The sequence below is a fragment of the Lotus japonicus genome, chromosome 2 (assembly GCF_012489685.1).
Source record: "Lotus japonicus ecotype B-129 chromosome 2, LjGifu_v1.2".
Classification (NCBI taxonomy): domain Eukaryota; kingdom Viridiplantae; phylum Streptophyta; class Magnoliopsida; order Fabales; family Fabaceae; genus Lotus; species Lotus japonicus.
Window position 1 is genome coordinate 50,121,181 of NC_080042.1, and position 22,935 is coordinate 50,144,115.

At 39.2% G+C, this 22,935-nt stretch overlaps 1 protein-coding gene, 1 long non-coding RNA gene and 1 other non-coding gene across 3 annotated transcripts; 2 read left to right on the forward strand and 1 right to left on the reverse strand.

The window, feature by feature from the left end:
• Window positions 1–1,998: 1,998 nt before the first annotated feature.
• On the forward strand, window positions 1,999–2,105 carry LOC130741506 (small nucleolar RNA R71). The gene has a single exon (XR_009020401.1). It is a non-coding gene; the product is annotated as a small nucleolar RNA R71 (small nucleolar RNA).
• Window positions 2,106–10,119: 8,014 nt separating this feature from the next.
• On the reverse strand, window positions 10,120–12,478 carry LOC130738212 (uncharacterized). Its single transcript, XR_009019265.1, has 3 exons — window positions 11,968–12,478; window positions 11,762–11,831; window positions 10,120–10,716 (listed from the first exon to the last, which is right to left on the reverse strand). It is a non-coding gene; the product is annotated as an uncharacterized LOC130738212 (long non-coding RNA).
• A 458-nt stretch (window positions 12,479–12,936) lies between these two features.
• On the forward strand, window positions 12,937–21,621 carry LOC130738214 (ABC transporter C family member 10-like). Its single transcript, XM_057590150.1, has 12 exons — window positions 12,937–13,146; window positions 14,151–16,217; window positions 16,474–16,794; window positions 16,876–16,962; window positions 17,594–18,181; window positions 18,253–18,417; window positions 19,061–19,355; window positions 19,485–19,699; window positions 19,787–20,092; window positions 20,164–20,224; window positions 20,326–20,565; window positions 21,356–21,621. The coding sequence occupies exons 2-12, from the start codon at window positions 14,181–14,183 to the stop codon at window positions 21,475–21,477; spliced, it is 4,437 nt and encodes a 1,478-aa protein (XP_057446133.1). The 5' UTR covers window positions 12,937–13,146; window positions 14,151–14,180; the 3' UTR covers window positions 21,478–21,621.
• The last annotated feature ends 1,314 nt before the right edge of the window (window positions 21,622–22,935 follow it).

Sequence of the window (22,935 nt, forward strand, 5' to 3'; positions counted from 1 at the left end):
TCGACCTCCTTTACAAGTTACCATGGAGGCCTTAGATACACCTCCTACACCAGGATTCATGCTCTCATTCCCTGCAAAATGCAACAAAAAAACAAGTAAAATAAAACAAGACTTGGGTCGTCTCCCAAGCAGCCCTAAGTTATAGTCCTAGGTGGACTCTCCTTCCTTTGGTGTTAGGAAGGAAATTCCTTACCATCAATCTTTCTTCCACATGTGCAAGGTAGGAACCTTGCACAAAACCTTTGGAACAATTCCTCCCAAGAGAGGGTTTCATCTAAACCATCGTACCAAATCCTTGCTCCCCCCTTCAAGGAGTGAGGGAAAAGCTTAACCTTGAGCTTATCACTAGTCACACCTTCCATTTTTACAAGGTGACTAGCTTGAGTGAACCGGGCCATGTGGGCTTGGAAATTCTCATCTTTAGACCCCCCATACTTGTTTTCACTAACAAGCTTGATGAGAGCTTTATTAAGCTCAACATCTTTTTCACTTACCTTGGGGGTCTCCCTTGAAGACCTGGACAAGTTTTTGATCATATCACAAACAAAACCATCATTAATGTTAGTTTGCAAATTAGAATTGAAAACCGAAAATCTTACCTTGTCCTCACCAACTCTGAGAATGAGCTGACCTTTATCAACATCAATTTTAGCCCCGCCAGTGGCTAAGAAGGGTCGGCCAAGAATGAGAGGAATCTTAGCATCCTCCTCCATGTCTAGCACCACAAAATCAACTGGGAACACATACTTATCAACCTTAACCATCACATCTTCAATGATCCCATAAGGTGTTTTTAAGGATCGGTCCGCCATTTGTAAGGAGAGCATGGTCGGGGTGACCTCTCCTAAATTCAACCTTCTAAACATGCTAAGCGGCATCAAGTTGATGCTCGCTCCCAAATCACACAAGGCTTCAACAACAGTCAACCCCTCAATCTCCACTGGGATGGTAAAACTCCCAGGATCCCTTCTCTTCTTAGGCATTTTTCTTTGCAAAATGGCACTACACTCCTCGGTCATCATGATAGTTTCATCAACCTCACTCAACTTCCTTCTCTTACTTAAAATGTCCTTCATGAACTTAGCATAGATAGGCATTTGCTCCAAAGCATCAGAAAAAGGGATATCGATATGGAGTTTCTTAAAAACATCCATAAATTTTGAAAACTTTTTATCCAAATTCTTTTTAGCCAATGCTTTAGGAAATGGAACTTTGCTAAGCTCAGGAATAGGATCATTCATCACTCTAGTTTTAATAGGAACACTCCTTTCCTCCTCAACTATCCTCTCACTTTTTTCTCCCTCTACTTTCTTTTTTAACTCATGTAACACTCTCCCACTCCTAGTGGTAACAACAGCAGAATTTTCTTGTTCGGGATTGGGGATAGTATCGGAAGGAAATTTACCTTGAGGTATCTCGGCCATTTGCTTGGCTAGCTGGCCAAGTTGGTTCTCCAAGTTCTTGATAGCCGTCTCTTGGTTCTTATGGTTTTTGTTCATGCGGTTGATGCAACTCTCCAATAGCTCCTCTAAACTTCTCTTGCAATTCACCTTTCCAACAACTTGTGTTTGGACAAGAGGTTCATGATTTGAGGATGGAACTATGCTTCCTTGAGCTATAGCTTTGGCTTCTTTGCTCTCAGCATTGACAGTACACAAGTTACTAACATGAGGTTCACCATAACACTTGCACTCCACACAAGTCATTCTTGCACCAATAGCCTTGGTCTCCTTAATATGCATTCGAATCTCCGCCACTTGTTTGGTGAGTTGCTTGTTGGAGGCCAAGAGCTTGTCATAAGCTTCCACTTCAAACTTACTCCTTCGGGTTTGGCGATCATTTTCAGAGTTCATGGCTCTCGCTGCCATCTTTTCTATTAAGTCATACCCCGCTTGTGGGGGAAGAGCATCGAACTCGCCATTTGAAGCCGCATCTAGGCCAAACCTCCAAGAGTATTGTAGACCATCATAAAATGTTGCAACCAATTCAGCTTGGGTGAGATTGTGTTGAGGACATTTTTTCAAGAGCTTCTTGAAGCGCTCCCAAGCTTCATAGAGATTTTCTTCAGCGGGTTGCACAAAATTCATGATGTCTTTTTTCAATTTCCTCAAAAGGGCTCTTGGGAAGAACCTTGTTGTGAACTTTTCCGCTAAGTCTTCCCAACTAGTGAAGCTCCCTTGAGGTTGAGAATTCAGCCATTCCTCAGCGGTGTCCTTCAAAGAAAATGGAAACAAGCTCAACCGAATTGCATCCGCCGGAACATTGTTCACCCGGTAAGTGTTGCAATTCCGGATGAACCTCTCCATGTGGGCATGTGGATCTTCCAAAGTACCTCCACCATATTGGTTTTGGCTCACCAAGTTGATGAATGCCGGTCTCAACTTAAAGTTTCCCACTCCTTCGGGAAAGACAATACTCCCGGGATAGTCATAACTCATGGTTGCCGAAGTGAGTTCCCGAAGAGACCGGTTGGCATTCTCAACTTCTTGTTCACATAATCGGAGGGTGATCCCCTCTTGGATTCTTGCCTCGATATGGGCTTGCATCTCCTCCTCCGTCATATGGCCACCCATGACGGTGTCTCTCGTGAGAGCAACCTGAAAGTGTGACACTCAAACAGAAAAAGATTAGTAGCACCAATTCTAGACAAAGATAAAAACAAAAAATAAAACCACAAACTAAAAACTTAAACCAAAAACCACAAACAATTCCCCGGCAACGGCGCCAAAAACTTGTTGGTCAATTCGCAAGTGTACGAATACCTCCGGGTTTTAAATTATCGAACCACAGGGAATTGGTGTGGCAATTCAGTTTAAGATTCAAGTTTAAGGTTGAAAAGCAAGTAAAATTCAGTTTTAATAATTGGTTGTTTCTTGAGTTTGTAAAAAGACAAGTAATCAAGTAATAAAGCGATTGAAAAACAGAGATGAGATTGCCTTGGGTTCTTGTTCGACTATTTCAGTTTTAGCAAACCTTCATATTCAATTAATCCCGAGTCTCTCCTTGATGTTCTAGCCTAGATAGTCATCTATCGATGCCTCGTAAAGAAAACCCTTTCTAATCAAAAGATAGATTCAATTCCTTGATAACCTAAACATTTGTTAGAAGCACCAAGCATGCAATTCAGGCCAACAAACCTCAACCCTTCCTCTATTCCTAGCAGCAAGTATAGAAGAGGTAATCCCACAACAAATCCCAATTCTATAACAAACTATCGTTATGATTATAGAAAAGTAAAAAGCTAGCATGCATTCAAGCTTGAGAGATAAAGCATAGAAGTGAGATTCAAGGGTTTACTCAGAACATCATGAATAGAAAAGGATTGATAGCTAAAACATTCAAAGTCTTATAAAGAACCCAAAACAAAAGGGGTTTTAGCCAAACATGACTATGAAATCCATACAAGAAGATAAAGATGAAACCTGAAACATAGGGCTTATAGAAAGCTCCTCAAGCTCCAGAACTCAAACCCTCTCTTCTAACTTATGAAAATATGATAAAATGACAAAAGGTTACAAAAGAAATGACAAAAAGTTTATTTATAGGCAAACAGGTCGAGTCTGGGCGCTCAGGCGCCAATTAAGCACGCCTGAGCGCCAATTCCAAGCCAAAACAAGCTCTCTGGAGGTAATTGGCGCTCAGGCGCTCAATCAGGAGCGCTCAGGCGCCAATTCCTTTCTAGCATCATGTAAACATCGAATCAATTGGCGCTCAGGCGCTCAACACGAGCGCCTGAGCGCTCTCTACATGCTAGAAAGCCTCTTAACCTTCTTCTTAACTCCCCTTTAAGCCTCCCTTCAATTTTCCAAGCCTTTTGACATTCTTTCTTCATCAGTTTTCAGACCTAGCTGCTTGGGAACAAAGCAAGGAAAATATCTAGGATTTCCAAGAGTTTATTAGCACAAAAGACCCTCAATTCAAGTAGAAAAGATATGCAAGTCCTAAACTTACTTAAAATGCAAGAAAGGTCCCTATAAAACTATAAAATTACCAAAACAAAGTAAAAACTTAAAGAAAGATAAAAATGCATGATAATGCATGAAACACTACATGAGACTCAATAAAAAGACTCGAAACAAACTAGGAAATGACCCTAAAAACACTACTAAAATAGGGTCATCAGTGGACTTATGAAATTTTACTGCTTTTAATGCCATATCGGCGATTTAAATATTGTTGCACAATAGCGCTTTTAGTTAGTCATTTTTATCCTTAAAGACACTTAGCCCTCATGCTTTGTGCTCGGTGTCTTGGTGACTGGTGGACTGGGCGAGCCCCTAGGGGGCCTACGCGCAGGGGTTACCCACCAAGTGGCGGTCGCCCAACCTGGGAATTGGGCCTCCTCCCGCGAGGCCCAACCGGTCCAACAAAGGCAGTTATGCACATTAGGCCCAGCTCTCCTACTATAAATAGGGAACAGTTACCATTTGTAAAGGAATTTGGGGCTCATTTGATCAATACACACTTGAGAGTCAGTTATTTTCTCTCTCTTTAGTGGTTACTCCATCTCTCTCTCTCTCTCTCTTAGTGTAATCCCTTTACTATAGGTACTATACTGTCGCAACCGGGGTCGCGGCGGCGAAGTTGCGCTAAAAAGCTAAATAGTAAACAGAAGAGTCGCCACCAATATTTTTAAAGGGAACACCGGAAAACCCAAGATAATAGTTTACGAACCAGATATTGAATTCGGGAGTCTATTACGCGTGGGGAAGGTGTTAGCACCCCACAACGCCCGTCGTAAGACGGTACCTAAGATTAATCATGCAGGGTTCCTTAGCTTTAAAAAAGTATGTGTTTTACCCTGATTTCTATTATTTTATCTTTTTATTAAAATTATTTACACACGAATCTTAATGGTTTTTTATTTTAGGGTGCTTATCGGGAATTAAATCCCGGCCTACATATTCTCTGTGAGGAGACATCAAGGCTACGTAGTACTAACATAATAAGAGAGAAATTGTTAGGGGTTTTTTTAATTGGATGGGACTCAAGATGACTAAGCATACGATAAGTACAACCCCTGATTTATTATGTGAGATTATGAAATTGTTTTAGAATGTTTAGAATTAAACTTTTATTTTGTTTGTTAGATTAAGAAAAATGTTTTTAATTTAGTTTTAGACCCAAGATACATTAGTATACGATAGGTCGAGTCATACAACACTTGAGAACAACGAGGTCGTATAATCAATGATGTTGCTCTTTTAATTGAGATTAATTTAATATGATACAAGTTAATTTAGATATTTTAAAATTGTTGAAGCTATAATAGTAAAATTTAAACATGTTTGTATTCATGATCTGGACAAGTATTAGCATTGATTAATGTAACACCCCGATTTCCGGGTGTCATTCTAGTAACTCAAAAATAACTCTAAGCGGAAAACAGGTTTTTTTTTTTCGTTTGATTCTTTTTAATTATAGTGATAGAAAATAAAGACATAAATCAGCAACTAAACTAACCGATGTACAAACATATAAACATGTACAGCCTCAGCTGCACTCCAACGTCACGCACACTCGCGTTGACTCCAAAGTAGTGTGCCAGTAGGCAAATATGTAAAGATCCAGAAGTGTGAGTAAGAAAGTTATAATTACAATCCTCCAAGAGAAAGTCGGCCCCAAAATGGCCTAAACAAAGACCCCTACAGTCCGACAGACTCTCTGTAATCCCTCAGCAAGAGAACCACACAAAAAGTCATGCATCGGGAACCTACCCTGTCCCAAAAGTAAGACGAATCAGAGCTCTACACAAAATATGACGCCTGCCTAAACCTACCCTCCCAGTACCGCTCATAGCTCCTCCTCCTCCTCGTCGCTCTCGACGTAGTAGTCGTCATCAGTGTCAGAGTCAGAGTCCACCTTGATCATCTTAGTATCCAAGTCCACGACCTCCCTCCTAACTGTCCTGCGAACAACCCTAGTCGAGCCCATCTCAACATCTACCTCCTCAGTAAGGACATCCTCCTCCACCACACGAACCAGGGGTTCCACGCGGTAGCCGCGCAGTGGAGTATACGGAAAACGGCGAGAGGCAGATGGAAAAACAGGCTCCCTCTTCGGCTCCACGAGCCTCGAGGACGACGCAACATCAGTAGGATCGACAGCAGTAGCAGGAAGTGGAGCGACAGGTGCATCAATATCAGCCTCGATCTCGGATGGGTCCTCGTCATCGGATAAAGATGAAGGTGGGCAGGTGGTCCTCGGCCAGTGCCCGGTCCACAGCGAACTGAAGGCGGCAAGTTGAAGCTCAGCTCCATGCGTCGTAGAACTCCCCTCGTCAGACGTCCACGCTCGTCAGTACGGTCCTCCATGACCCTTCCCCGATACGTCGCTCGATGATCCACGGAATCGATCACCCAAGCGGTGGGGGCATGACGGTCAACCAGCTCAAACCTGCCTGATCCCCGCCGAGGGAGAGACCATCGAAAACCAGTCCGCCATCGACATCTAGCAGTAGGCCGACCGCCCAAACACAAACATGAAACCAAAGCCAAGGCGCTAGGGTCAACTCACGGAATAAAGTAATTATACATACAACATGTGATTGGGGTATAGATATATATGTTTATGTATATATATAAATAATCCTAGCATGTTATTGACTCTAACAATACTTCGATAATTCATACAGCATACAATTCCAGTCAGGGTGAATGTATGCGTGAAATGCAATTCAATATGATCCGGATAGTTCAATTGGGATGGGCACCATCGAGTCAGTCCTAACACCGACCTAGTGTTTAACCATTTCCGCTCGGGTGTCACTTACAAACCCATGCATAGTCAGATCAGTCCCAACCACCCTAGGTCGTACCACTCTGCCCGTTATGCCGAAGATACATCCATGTGTTCTTTGATGAAGGCCGTCCCAACCTTCGTGAAGCCGTCCCAACTTCACCGAGGCCCAATCTTTCAATCGTACAAACCTCGAATTTATGCATGATGCAATATGGTTAGCCAAACATCGAATCGTCCTCACTACGCAAGTGTTTAGCTTAATTCTCAAATTCAAAACTCAAGAGTTTAATGTCGACCCTACGACATAAACTACAACAACAAGAGTACCAAAGTACTCGGTGACTTCCTCTCGTCACCGTGGCTCACCCCCGTGGTGTCCAACAATTCTCAAGAACTCACGACAATGTCGACTTTTCCCCGTCTCTCGCAATCATTTTCCCGTTTAGATTCCCTATGGTTTATTCGTTAATGAAAACGTTTCGAATTGAATTAGTCAGGTTATGGGTTTAGTTATTGAAGACTAAGTTCTCTAAGGTCTCTAGTTTTCAAAATTCTATTCATTCTAAATTTGCCAAAATCCCACCAAATGTAAACCCCGGGGAAAGTCTAAGTATACAAACGAATGACTAGGTCTCAAACCCCATGTTTGGACTTGCCTAGGGTTGTTCCTCCAACCCGAAAGATCTCCGAAAGCGCGTCAAGGCGCATAATTTAATAAAAGATCAATATCATAAGTCATGGAAACAACATAACAATAATTCAGCATCATAACCAATATCAAAGTAATACACAAGTTGAATTTATCGACGCCTATCATGCAATCTTATCTAATAGGTAAGTTGCCCTAACCTCGAGTTGTTCCAGCCTCTCGGTATAGGTTCTCCTCACAAAGTTGCTCCGTCGTACCCAAAGTTCCTTCAACTGAACCTCGGAGAAAACAAAGCAGAAATCCAACAAAATCGATTAGCTCGATCACAACACAGCTAATTAACGATAGACAAAGCGTTTGAAGCTTCAGAGTACAACAATCGAGCACGAGAGAACGAGTTACGCAAAAACGATAACCTCCCCCCCCCCCTAAAACATGCTCTCGGCCCCTAAAGAGAAAAGGGTTTCCGGCGCTTTTTCTTCGATCTAATTTAATTCCTAGGTAGTTTTAGGGTAAAACTAGGGTAAAGAGATTGTCGGAAAAATTTTAGAACGATCGGATCGAATTACGACTAGTTAGGGGCATTTTGGTCCAAAATTAAAGCTCAAAAACACAAAGTTAAAACTTCGGAAAACAAATTTGATGGCGATCTCCACAACGGCATTTGTAGCAACTAATCCTAAAGGCACTAAGTCGGATTGTGGCTTTTCGACATTAAAGTTTCAATATGTGCGAAAAAGGGTTTTTATACATTGTTTCAGATCTTTGAAAATTGGATCGAAATCGGCGAACAACGGCGAGTGTTCTAGGTTGTTGGGAAAGTATAGGAGGTAGTTCAAAAGAAAAATCGGGAAAATCTGACAGATTTACGAAAAGCTCGAAACTTTGAGCTCAGAAAGAGATAAAGAAACGCGATGAAAAGAATGATCAGAGGTAAGAATCAAGTAAGTTACCTCGATGCCGTGAAATAGAGACAAACAGCTCGAAGATCGGTCAAGAAACGACGAAGTTCTTCCTCCCTCTTCTCTCCTCCAAGCTCGCGGCCTCAAGGTGGTGGAATGGTGATATTTTGTGATTTTTTTACTATTTATAGGAGAGTGAAATCGCGGGAAAATGAATATTTCGCGATTCCGATTTTTGCAGCACGTTCATCGGTGAATTCTAAGCGAGATTCTGGCGACAGAATTCCAGAACTCAAAACAAATCTCTTGAATTTGGGAAAAACGATCCAAAAGCGGTGTAAGTTAATTTGCCCCGAAAAACTACTTTTTGATGTGATAGTCGGATGACAAAACTTCGTTCTGAAGAAAGATTGGAAACGTCGAAAGAAAACTGGCTACGCGGATGGAAACTTCGTTAGAAGCTCCGAATAGAAAAAGTCTTCATTCAGCGTTTGAATTTAGGGTTTTTAAAGAAAAGAATTTAACGTCGTCGGACTTCCGAGAAACAAATCCTATCGTGCGTACAATCCAGAGTTCCGAAATGAAACACTGGTCGAGGGAAAAATAAAGAGAACTTCTTATTTTTCCAAGGATTTGAAATTTCACTTAAACGTTGCTTTAAGAGCGGAATTAGCCCATTCTGGACACTCTCGCCATAAGGCAGGTGTGCAGACGACTCGCACTAACTCCTAAAACGACTATGATACTATCCTCAAGCAATTCCTGAACTTTCTTCTTCATTAAACTTTCCCAAACAGTAACCTCCTGTCACGCTTACACCGGTCCTACGCGTGAGTCAGAAAATAAACATTTAATCCAGTTCTGCAAATCCGAGTCTTACAATTAAGATCCAAAATATATTCTTCTTTTGCCAAAAAAACACACCATCCGTGGAGTCCAATCAGGATGCAAAAAGAAAGAGGATTCATGAAAGAAAAAGGAACAAGAAACAAAGAAAAAAACGGGTCTGGGTTAAAGCCCATAACAATAATCGGATAAGTTTGTTAAAGAATTTAAGAGAAAAGATAAGGTTAAAACATAAAAAGAAACAAATCATACCCTCTTTTCCCATCAGTTTCATTTTTTTCTTTTCACGCTCTTTCTTTCTCTGCTACCGTTCCTGTTTCTTCTGGTCCTGCTTCTTCCCTTTTTTGTTATTGAACCGTAGCCACCTCCCCTCCGTGCACGCGACTGTGATGGTACAGGACCGGGTTCCGGCGACAACCACCGCCAGCCACGACAAGTCTACGGCTCTGACAGATAAGCACCCCAAGGCTCTCCATAGTCTCTCCAAAGCATCAATGAACCTTTGTGGGTCCTCACTCGGTAACCCAGAAAAAGTAGGCGGTTTGAGCTTCATGAAGTCTGCCAATGAGACAGTAATCTCACCAAGGGTAGTTACTGGTTGTTGTTGTCCTTGTCTTACTCCATGTTGCGGATCATTAGCTATAGGAGTTGGGTTCCCCTAATGTTGCTGCCCACCCAAAATTCCTACAAGTTGTTGTACAGATTGCTGAAACACTTGCATAGTAGTTGCAAGCTCTGCAATCCCTGGATTGCTTCTCCTTGCCCTAGGAACCTGATCATTGGCTACCTCATCAGCCAATCCACGCCCAGCCAGTGCATCTCTCCCTCCAACTCTCCCTCTAACTCGACCACGACGCCGACCACGACCCCTTGGAGGAGGGTCTTGGGGTTGGGTAGCAGACTCATCAGAATTTCCCCTTCTAGCAGGAATCCTCATCCTGGGTGGCATCCTCACCTAAGAACAAAACATTGATCAAATAGAAGACAAGACTCCATCTTGAAGGAATTAAGAATAGCTTAATCACAACATTGAAAAAGACTCTAGGACTACCATGAGATGTTAATAGCATCTTGGAAGTAAGTTGTGCCGCGGTTCACAATTTACTAGCAAGATTCTATTACTACCTCATGTCTGCAGCTATTAGGACCTACTACCAAAGCTCTGATACCAACTTTGTCACGACCCAAACCCAAGCCGTAACCGGCGCATAAGCTATTACCATAGCCTAGCAAGCCTGCTTTCACATGATTCGTTTCCGCAATACCTCTTATAAAAGTAAACAAGTTTAAACGACATTTCGACAGAGTTTCCTTTGTAAATCTTCATTTCCCAAAATAACAAGACCTGCCAATGAGGTTTAAAATCCAGCCAAGGATCCAAGAAGCAACGTCATCAAATACATCATAGAGTTGTTTACACTTTACAAAATATGACTACTACATATTCCTTATAGCTGCAGAACACCAACAAGATCAACAAAAGACATCAACATGGCCACCAACCGTAGGAGGCCTACCAAAAAGAAGTAACTGTACAAGCTGCAACTGAAGCAACCTCCTACTCAGCTACCTGTGAATCTGAAATGGAAATAAGGAGGGGGTAAGTCACAAAGACTTAGTGAGGGCCTATAAACCACCATGAACTAGAAGGGAAACATCATAGGCACGATTTTCTCTTTAAAACTCAGGATAAATATGACATTTGATCAAGTCAAGTAACTCAAATCACCTTCATAAAACATATATGGCATGGTAAAAGCTTCATGCTTTACTAACTCAAATCAATGTCACTTTGACATAGAGCAAACTTAAAGAATTATAATGCGGTTAAAGCATTTTCAATTTATAAAATCACTCAAAATCCGTTAATCCAAATACAATAGGGAACACACATGAGAGAACCATAATCATAAGGCGGCTCCATCTCGTTGATAGCACTTTCCTCCTACGGGGTGGCCTTTCCCCTAGGGGCGGCTCCATCTAACAGATAGCCCTTTCCTTTCTCAAGTCACATCGTGTCATCGGGGGAAGCTACATCTCGTTGATAGCTCTTTCCTCATAAGGATTATCTTATCCAAGAGGCGGCTCCATCTAACGGATAGCTCTCTCCACCCGGAATCATGTTATATCTCATCAATCTCATCGGGGGAAGCTACATCTCGTTGATAGCCCTTTCCGTGCATTGGTGGCTCCATCTAACGGATAGCCCTCTCCACCCAGAATCAAATAACTAGGTGCACCTAGGTCGTTACCTCCGTTAACGCCTACGGGGTTCTAACATGTATTCCCACAATCATCTTTCCAAAATCATAAGCAATCTCATATCAAAGTTTCAAATATGAATGTTCTCAATAATTATCAAAGCTCATCAAGATGTCATTCTCAACCCAACATGATTCAATACATAAAGTTTGTAACTTCATAACTTAAGACAAACTAAAATCATTCTCAAATTCATTTATTTGATTACATAATCTTAAATAACTCAATAAAAGATAGTCATGTGAATGAAAGGATGTTCCCCCAATTTTAAATAAATAGACACTTCTAATTATAATAAAATAGTCAAAACCATAAACATAGAGTAATTAAAAATATGTCAAAATGGTCATAAACCACTCACTACTATGGAGGATCAAGAGGAGTGCTCCCAACAACTTCAAGATGCCCGGATGAGTCCGTGATCGGCAAGTCTGAACATCAACAACAAATTTCAACTCCTTAGGAACTTAGTTTAGCTATCTATTATCCAAAACAACCATGAAATCCCTAATTGTGAGCTCAAATCCCTAAAATTAATTTACCCAAAATTAGCATAGACTAGAATACCATTATTTATAATTTTTGGGTTGTGAATATTCCTCATTGAGCTCAAGTGAATACTCTTTATGGGGTGGGTAATCTTATCCTCTCTTAAAACAAAATCCCTAGCACTCAAAACTAACCCAAAAGCTTCCTACGTGAGCCTTCAAGCTTCTTCTTCAAATATTTGTAGTTTATGGTGGGTATTAGTGTGGTTCTTTGGTGAAGAAAAAGTAATTGATGAAGAAGAGGATAGAAGATGAAGATGTTGTCGAATGGAGGGGGAAATGGGTAAAGTGAAAGGAGAAAGGGAAAAAGTGGGTGGGTGCGTCTTTTTTTTTCTTTTAAGTTCTGTTTTTTTTTTCCTAATGTAATTGAAACGGTGCGTTTCATTGCACGGGCTAGTTGTTATACAAATTTAAGAGTTTTGAAGCACAATTGGAATTCCAAAAAGCATTGAGAAAAATAAAATAAGATACATTTTTCTTTTTGACGGTTAAGTCAGAGACTTGGATCTATATATGTTGAAAGTCAGAATACATATTAGTATTATATTTTCCATGCATTGCTCACAAAACAATTAAAAACACAAAAGTAAACTGAAGGAAAGAAATGGAGGGAACGTGAACCATGATATACTATTTCTCTATTAAACATGTGAGATGCTCTAAACATTTATAAAGAATATCAAACATCTCCAGCCACGTTGTCTTCTATTGAATTTGCAATGTTTTGATTATTTCATGGATTGTAACTATTTAAGTGACACTAAGTAAAAAGGCAAAGTCATGGGGCACTTATATTTAGTTTGGGCAATTAATCCCTTAGTATTATAACAGTGTAGTATGTGGGGGCTAGCCTGCATCCATCCCTGGTTGTGTTCTTAAATGGATCGTAAATATTGTAACTATTTAACCTGTTTATTACTACGTTATGGTTGTGATCTTAAATGCTTTGTTTGTTTCTTATTTATTTTTACAATATAGCACAGACCTCAATGCACTGTGTTTTGTGTTTTCTCTTCCTTTCTTTCTGAATTACTGAACTCTGGAGAGGCTTTCTATTATGATTTTTAAAGATCCTTCCACATGCATCAACCATATAAATTGAGTAAAAAAAGAGACTTTCTCTCTTACCCTGCAAGCTGTCTTAAAAAAAGCATGCCTCAATTCAGTAACAAGTAGTCCTTTTTTTCTTCAGCTACACGTACGTATGAATTTGCAATGTTTTTTGTTTTTCCATGGATTGTTACGTGTTTATTACGTTGTTGTTCTGATCTTATAGCACAGAGCTTAATGCACTGTGTTTTGTGTTTTTCTCTTCTGTTATTTCTGATTCTCTTAACTCTAGTGGTTGCACCATTGCCTGTATATACTCTGATAAAAAGAGTGAGACCGAAGAAAATAAAGTGAATGGAGTTCAAAAATCAAGGTTCCAAGTTATTTGGCGGATTTTTATGCATTGATAGCTGAGAGTTGTCTTCTATATTTATTTAACATTTGTTAGCTATTTAGCTTCGCCGCATTATGCTACTTTGTCTCCACAAGCTGTCTGTTCTATATTCTTGACTGTATTTCTCTACAAACTGTCTGTTCTATATTCTTGATTGTAATTCATATGATATGATTAGTGTTCACGTTCAGAGATATGAAAAAAGTGATTATTGTTGGGCCTTTTTTACATTTTGGTTATTTCCTATGGTTCAGACGGACAATTTTTTTTCTTGTGAAATCTCATAGTTTGTTTGTATCAGTTTTTATTTTAGAATCTATTTCCTACCCACAAAAGCTTCCTCCCGGAATTGATTTAGACTTTATAATTAATTGTGAACTAATTTTGAAACATGCACTCTTAAAGTTAGCAAGTTGGATTATTTTGCTGAATCTTATTAGACTTACGGCTGAATTTGAGTTCAGCCTAACAGAAAACCAGAATGGTAGAGAGAGAGAGAGAGAGAGAGAGAGAGAGAGAGAGAGAGAGAGAGAGAGAGAGAGAGAGAGAGAGAGAGAGAGAGAGAGAGAGAGAGAGAGAGAGAGAGAGGAACTGAATCTAAATCTGTTATTGTATTATTGAAAGGTTAATACAGCTATGACTTAACTACTATATTTATACTAGAAGCAAAGCTTCTTACACAAGCTATTACTATTGTACTCTAATAGCCTTGTTCAAGTTTTGGGGAAAAGTTTTCAACGACATGCTTTTTGTTGCAGAGTTTGAGAAACAAAAAAAGCAGCAAGAATATGGAAGATTTTTGGAGCATGACTTGTGGGGATTCTGGTTGTTCAGAGACAGGAGTAGAGCCTTTCTGTCATGATTTCAGGCTTTTGAAAAATCCTTCCACATGCATCAATCATTTGTTGACCATTTGCTTTGATGTGTTACTGCTGATCATAATGTCACTGGTTATGATCCACAAGTGTTTGTCAGGACCAATTCGGGGTCCAATCCGAGCAGAAAGATTGTCAAAGTTGCAGCTAGTTTCTGCCATAACCAACGGTTCTCTAGGGATGCTGCATTTGTGCATAGGCATTTGGGTTTTAGAGGAGAAGTTAAGGAGAATGCACAGTGCTCTTCCTCTTAATTGGTGGTTGCTAGAATTGTTTCAGGGATTCACATGGGTGTTAATCGGTTTAACTCTAAGTCTACAGCTGAAACAATTTCAAAGAGCATGGTTGTGGATGTTTTCTTTTCTTGTCTTCTTTGTCTCTGGCCTTTTCTGTGCTTTATCCATATCTTATGCATTTAGCAGCAGAGAATTGTCCCTCAAGGCTGCTTTAGATGTTCTATCTTTTCTAGGAGCAGCTTTACTTCTCTTATGCACATACAAAGCATGCAAACGTGAAGAAGAAATTGATGAAAGTCTTTATGCCCCTTTGAATAGCCAGTTCAATGAAGTTCATCCTGTTAGCTATGTCACCCCATTTGCCAAAGCCAGATTTTTTAGTAGGATGTCATTTTGGTGGTTGAATCCACTGATGAAAAGGGGTCAAGAGAGAACACTTCATGATGAGGATATGCCAAAGTTGTGGGAGTCCGAGCGAGCAGAAAGATGCTATTTCTTGTTTGTAGAACAATTGAATAGACAGAAGCAAAAGGACCCATCATCACGTTCATCACTTTTATGGACACTAATTTTGTGCCACCAGAGAGAGATTTTGATATCAGGGTTCTTTGCACTGCTCAAGGTACTCACTTTGTCTTCTTGTCCTGTAATTCTTAATGCCTTTGTATTAGCTTCTGAGGATAATGGAAATTTCAAATATGAAGGTTATGCATTGGCCATATCACTTTTCTTTGTAAAGATCATAGAATCCCTGTCACAAAGGCAATGGTATTTTCGTTGTAAACTTGTCGGTATGAAAGTTAAATCATTACTCACTGCAGCCATCTATAAAAAACAACTGAGGTTATCCAATGCTGCTAGATTGATTCACTCTGGTGGTGAGATAACGAGTTATGTGACTATAGATGCTTACAGAGTTGGAGAATTTCCATTTTGGTTTCACCAAACTTGGACTACGATCCTCCAATTGTGTATTGCACTACTAGTTCTTATTCGTGCTGTTGGACTGGCAACAATTGCCTCATTAGTGGTGATAGTTCTCACTGTGCTTTTCAATGCTCCATTAGCAAAGTTGCAGCACAAGTTTCTGAGCAAACTGCTAGTGGCACGAGATGAAAGATTAAAGGCTAGTTCTGAGGCTCTAGTGAATGTCAAAGTATTGAAGTTCTATGCATGGGAAATCCATTTTAAAGATGCTATTCAGAGCTTAAGAAATGTTGAACTCAAATGGTTATCTTCAGTGCTACTACAAAAAGCATATAATGTCATTATCTATTGGTCTGCGCCTATGTTTGTCTCTGCTGCTACCTTTATGGCATGTTACTTCTTGAAAGTTCCTTTACATGCAAATAATCTTTTCACTTTTGTGGCAACATTACGTCTAGTGCATGATCCGATTTCAACCATACCCGATGTTATTGGAGTTGTTATTCAAGCAAAGATTGCATTTGCCCGGATTGTAAAATTCCTTGAGGAACCTGAGCTGCAGAGGGAAAATGTCCGTAAAGTTTGCTTTGTTGAGCAGCTCAAGGGCACAATTTTAATTAATTCTGCTGACTTTTCATGGGAATGTAATGCATCAAAGCCAACACTAAGAAACATAAATTTAAAGGTTAGTCCTGGGCAAAAGATAGCGATTTGTGGAGAAGTTGGCTCAGGAAAATCAACTCTCTTAGCAGCAATTCTTGGGGAAATCCCTTATACTAAAGGAAATGTAAGTTTTTTGTAACCTTTATGCTTATCATAGATTTATGTCATTTATCACCAAAATTCAACTTATTCCATAAAATTTGGTATCTAAACAAAGTTTGGTTTTTGATCGAGTTCAATGTCGTACTGTGATCCATATAGCCCACCTCACTTAATGGGATAAAAAATTGTTGTTGTTTTAGTGCCGAAGTTCAACTTTTGCTATCTTTCAATTTAGCAGTAATATTAATTGATGTTAGATTCTGTTTTGTGATTTACAGATTGAAGTTTATGGGAAATTCGCTTATGTTTCTCAAACAGCATGGATACAAAGAGGAACAATACAGGAAAATATTTTGTTTGGATCAGCTTTAGATGTTCAAAGGTACCAAGAAACACTTCATAGATCTTCACTTGTGGAGGACCTTGAGTTGTTTCCCCATGGTGACCTCACTGAAATAGGCGAGAGAGGAGTAAACCTGAGCGGAGGTCAGAAACAGCGAATTCAACTAGCCCGTGCTCTTTATCAGAATGCTGATGTATATATCCTCGATGATCCATTCAGTGCTGTTGATGCACACACTGCCACAAATTTGTTCAATGTAATACATCCTTCCTTTCTTCACAGACTCCATTCATATCTTCCAACATCATTCTTTATTGAAAGAATTGAAATGTGACAGAAATACTTATTGGAGGGACTTACTGGAAAGACAGTCCTACTAGTGACTCATCAAGTTGACTTCCTCCCAGCATTTGATTCTGTTCTGGTATTTTCATCCATCTTAACACAAAGATTCATGCCATTGTCTTTTTTATCTGACTCTAAATATTAGTGAACAAATTTTATCCTTGGTCTCCACACCTCATCTGATTACTTAAGCCATAGAAGTATCTTAGTTCATTGTTTCGTTTACCTTAGTATGCTATCAGATGTGTATTTGTTGTTTTCTCCCTCTCCCTTCTCCAACTTTTATGCTGCTCCTAGGGGGTTTGAAAAAATTGATTGAAGTATGCGATCTTTTGCTGAAGTTTGCCTTATAACTAAAAGTTTGAAGAATGAAAAACATTTGATCATCTAAAAAGGTTTCTACACTAATTACTTTGAGGATGAATGGAATATACTGGATACGATACACTAATTTTTCCATCATGGTAGTTGGAAAATTTTATTTCTTTCCACTAATTGTATTTCATTAGTTGAAAAGTAAGGGTATGATTTGACCATAAAAATTGATGTATAACCTCTTTTTTCTGATTCATTCTTTTGGGAAGAATTTTTTGTCAATTTGGCTCAATGATATCTAATCATTCTTGTTCAGTTATTTTTTCTTTCATCAGTGCCAATGTTGTTCTTGCTATCTTGAAGCTATTAATGGACTGTCACTTTTTTCTCTGCAGTTGATGTCAGATGGAAAATCCCTACAAGCTGCTCCTTATCACGATCTATTGACCTCAAGCCAAGAATTTCAGGACCTAGTCAATGCTCACAAAGAGACTGCTAGTTCTGACCGGCTTGTAGATTTCACTTCTTCCCAGAGACATTCAAATTCTGGTAGAGAAATTATACAACCTTTCAAACAGAAGCAGTATAAAGAATTAAATGGTGATCAATTAATTAAGCAAGAAGAGAGAGAAAGAGGAGACACAGGGTTCAAGCCTTATTTACAGTATCTGAATCAGAGTAGAGGATACATATACTTCTCTGCGAGTTGTCTTTGTTTCCTTATGTTTGTGATTTGCCAGATAACTCAAAACTCATGGATGGCTGCTAATGTTGACAATCCCCATGTCAGCACGTTGCAACTGATTCTGGTTTACATGCTGATAGGAGTTGGCTCCACAATTTTCTTAATGATTAGAATTTTTCTTTCTGTTGCTTTGGGTTTTCAATCTTCGAAATCATTATTTTCACAGTTAATGAACTCCCTTTTTCGTGCACCTATATCCTTTTATGACTCCACACCTTTGGGAAGGATACTTAGTCGGGTAAGCTCCCTAAATTTTAATGGAAGTATCACTCTATGCAATTGTTTCTAACCCTTTGTTTCCTGGTTTAGGTCTCAGCAGATCTGAGCATTGTGGATCTTGATCTCCCACTTAACCTCGCTTATACTGTGGGAGGTGCTATAAGCTATTATGCTGATCTTATAGTTTTAACAGCCATCACTTGGCAAGTCTTGTTTATCACTATACCCATGGTTTATGTCGTTTTGCGCTTGCAGGTAATGGAACATATTGTAATTTGAATTATACCGCGAATTTCAGTAGTGAATATGGGCCTGCTTCTTTAACTAACTAGATGAGAAAGTCACCATATTGAACTTCACAATAATCATTGTTTTTTAATGAGATGGTTGGGCAGAATGCTATAACCCAGAATTTCTTTTATCTTCTACACTTAGAAACTTCTGATAGTCCACTGATAGTAAAAGACTTCTGATAGTCTTTTGGTAGGAATATACTAGAAGTTACCATTCGAAACACAAGAAGCAGTAGTTATCCCCACTACTCTCCATGGTTTCCATCAAATAACATTTTCTATATCAGCATTTCTTGCAATTTTCCTTCGAAACATAGCATTGCTGCTTTTGGTAGCATGCTTAGACCCCATAATTTTCAATACACTTGGTTGGTGTCATGAATTAATATTGCAAAACACAAGCATGGATATCTCACCAGACCTACCAATCTTAAGATGAAATTCAATTTATTTAAAAACTTAATCACTTGGTTAGAATCTCTTATATCGTATTATGAAGTAACCATCCCAAAACCTAAAGATATTGAGTAAAGCCAATGAATGGTTTTATAGTTCAATAGTTAGATAGGGAACATGTGAAGGATTTTTCTTCTTTTTTTCAACAGAGACACTACTATGCATGTGCAAAAGAATTTATGCGGATGGAGGGCACAACAAAATCCTCCGTAGCTAATCATGTAGCTGAAACTGTTGCTGGATCTATGACAATAAGGGCATTTGAGGGGGAAGATCGTTTTTTCAGGAGAAATCTTGATCTAATTGATGCCAATGCTAGTCCTTTCTTCCATATTTTTTCCTCAAGTGAGTGGCTGATACAACGGTTAGAAACAGTCTATGCGATTGTTCTTTGCTCCACGGCACTTTGCATGGTTATGCTTCCACCTGGGACTTTAACCTCTGGTGAGACTTCAGTTATTGCTACCATTGAAACATCGTTCTTAAGTTTTGTCATGATCTTGCAAATAATATTTTTTTCTCTAAAAATAGCCTTATCTCTCTTATGCGAGTCTTTTTTATATTCAATCTCAGGATTTATTGGCATGGCTCTATCTTATGGCCTTTCATTAAACGAGTCCTTAGTATATTCAGTTCAAAGCCAATGCATTCTTGCAAATTACATAGTATCTATAGAGAGGCTAAGTCAATACATGCATATACCAAGTGAGGCTCAAGAAGTCGTAGAAGGAAATCGTCCTCCAGTTAATTGGCCAGTTGCAGGCAAAGTAGAAATAGAAGATTTGCAGGTATTAATTACTTCAAATTTGCAGCATACAGTTACAAAATATAGGAACTGATAAAAGTGCATAATTTTCTTTATTATGCCACAACAGATACGATACAGGCCTGAGGAGCCACTTGTACTACATGGTATAACATGCACATTTGAAGGAGGGCACAAGATTGGTATTGTTGGTAGGACAGGCAGTGGAAAATCCACTCTAATAGGTGCTTTGTTTCGTCTTGTGGAGCCAGCTGGAGGAAAAATCATAGTGGATGGCATAGACATCTCTTCTATTGGCCTTCATGATTTGAGATCAAGTATTGGAATAATACCTCAGGATCCTACCCTTTTCATTGGAACCGTTAGATATAATTTGGACCCTTTATCGCAACACTCTGATCAAGAAATATGGGAGGTAATATCTGCTACATTATGATTTTCCTTGCTCTTCATAGAAAATGTGGACTAATTGTTTCTTCCACGAAGGTTCTCGGAAAGTGTCAATTGCGAGAGGCTGTCAAAGATAAAGGTGGCTTAGACACTTCAGGTACATTTCTAGACTCAAATTTAATTGTTGTAACTTAATTTGATTTGATGCGGGCTTCGCTTCTTCCTTGTTACTAATGAGTAGAAACAAATGTTACGTAGTTGTTGAAGATGGATCAAATTGGAGCACCGGACAAAGGCAATTATTCTGTTTGGGACGTGTTCTTTTGAGGAGGAGTAGGATATTAGTGCTTGATGAAGCAACTGCATCAATCGATAATGCAACTGATTTGATTCTGCAGAAAACCATCAAGACTGAATTTGCAGATTGTACGGTAATTACCGTAGCCCACAGGATACCAACTGTGATGAATTGCACTATGGTTCTTGCCATCAATGAGGGTAAGTTTCATATTGAATGTGTGGACTAAGCTTTACTGATACCATATTTGCTTATTACTTCCTAAATGTTCAAGTTATGCTAAAGGTCCCCAAATGTGTTATATGTGAGTAAGAAATCCCATGTTGAATGAGAAATGAATATGTTGAGTAACATGTAAGTAAGGGGACCTGTACATCCAATACAAAACAAGGTTTTCAATACACTTGTGTTATTTACTCTTAGCCCAGTTGTGGATATTTCCTCGGAGTTTCATGACCCATCAGAATGTTTTTGTTTGTCAACTTAGTTTATGAAATCTGAAATGATTAAACTGATGCCAAGGTCTTGAACAAATTTTGTTTTGTCAAATTAATCTTTTAATATGTATTATCAGTCAAATTAGTTTTATAGGTTCGTGGCACAAAAATTCATTGGACTGATATAGTATACATTTTAAGACTTAAAATCCAGTTTGAAATATTCAGGAACTGATATTAGTTTGAATATTTACTCATAAATGTCATTTGTTTAATTTAATTGAACAAACATTTGTCCAGACTAATCCATCTTTATTGCCAACTGGCAACTTCTACAGTTGATGTCATATAATCTTGTGCTTGTAAGTTGTAACTAAACTGGATAAGGTAAGAGCACAAACATTAGTCCTTAAAATTGTTGCACAAAATGTTTCTATAGGAACTATGGTGTCCATGCTTGATTTCCCATATGAAGTTGCAAAAGATTAGAAACTAAAGTTTGATTAAGTACTTGTTTTAGTTTGGTAAAATGAAATGTGTTCTATATTTGCAGGAAAGCTAGCTGAGTATGATGAGCCAATGAAGTTGATGAAGAGAGAAAGATCGTTATTTAGGCAACTTGTTCAAGAATACTGGTCTCATTTTCAGTCTACAGAATCACATGGGAAGTTGTGAGTGATTTTTTGTTCTATCATTTTTCACTGTCTTTGTTATTATCAAAGAATGAAGAGGCCAATAAAGTGTATAATTAGAAGTTGAATGTAAAATATTGAGCCTATCATAATGGCTGCGAAATATAACATTGTTTTTTACAATTAACCTAGCTTGAATTGAAAATGCAAGTTTAAGAGCACTTGCAACCAAAGACGATCTCAAGCTGAACAGTGCAATTTAGCTGTGCTCCAGCTGATAAACGATACATAACAAGATATGCTTGCTCTAATCTATTAATAACCTTCCCTTCTAAAAAAAAGATTAATAACCTTAATTTTCTCAATCAATTATTACATTACCCTAAGACCCAAATATTCATTTAAATCTCCATCCTCAATAATTGGAATTGTGACCACCATTTTGACCAAAATTTGGGTAGACACAAAACGCTAATCACAGTAATTACAAGGTAAGTACTTCATTAACCAAACCAAAGACTATCATATCCCTTTCAAAAAAAAAAACGACTATCATATCACAAAATTTCACACATATGGCGTTTGTTATAAACGTACATCAAACCGGGGATATGAAGTTAGGAATATAATGTTCCCTTTAGTACAAGTTTTGAAGAAAATGTTTTATAATACATCCCCAAATGTGTAACTTACTCATGATTTTTTACCGGACTTATTTTTCACTTTTAAGTTACTTTTAAGAAAAGTTGGGTCAAACACACTTGATAACAAGTTCTTAAAAAATATGCTACTTTTTTTACAAAGAAAATATAAAAAAGTGACTTTTAAGTAAAATGTTAAATGAGTGAGCTTTTTACAAATAAGCCGTAAAGACATCACATTTATCCTCCACCACCACTTCTACCATCACCTCCACCACAACCGTCCACCAACACCATTGTTGCCACCGCCATGACCCTATCTTCATTGCCACCACCCTCCACTACCACCACCTCTACCATCACCTCTACCACAATTGTTCACCACCACCATCGTTGCCACCTCCATGACCACCGCCACCACCACTACCACCACCTCCATTGCTACCACCACCACCACCTTAATTGCCACAACTACCATCACCCCAACTGTTACCTCCACCCTCCACCACCATCACAACCTCTACCATCACCTCCACCACAACAGTTCATCACCACCATTGTTCCCGCCTCCATCACTTCATTGCCACCAGCACCATTACCTTCACTGCTACTGCCTTCCTCCACCACCACCACCACAACCACCAACTCTACCATCACCTCCACCATAACCGTTCACCACCACCATTGTCACTGCCACGACTACCATCACCACCACTGCCACCACCTCCATTGCCATTATATACCAACATCACCTCCATTGTTACCACCACTCTCCACGTTCAAGTACCACCACCTTTACAATCACCTCCACCAAGTCGTTTACCACCATCATCGTTGCTACTGCCACCACCACTGCCACC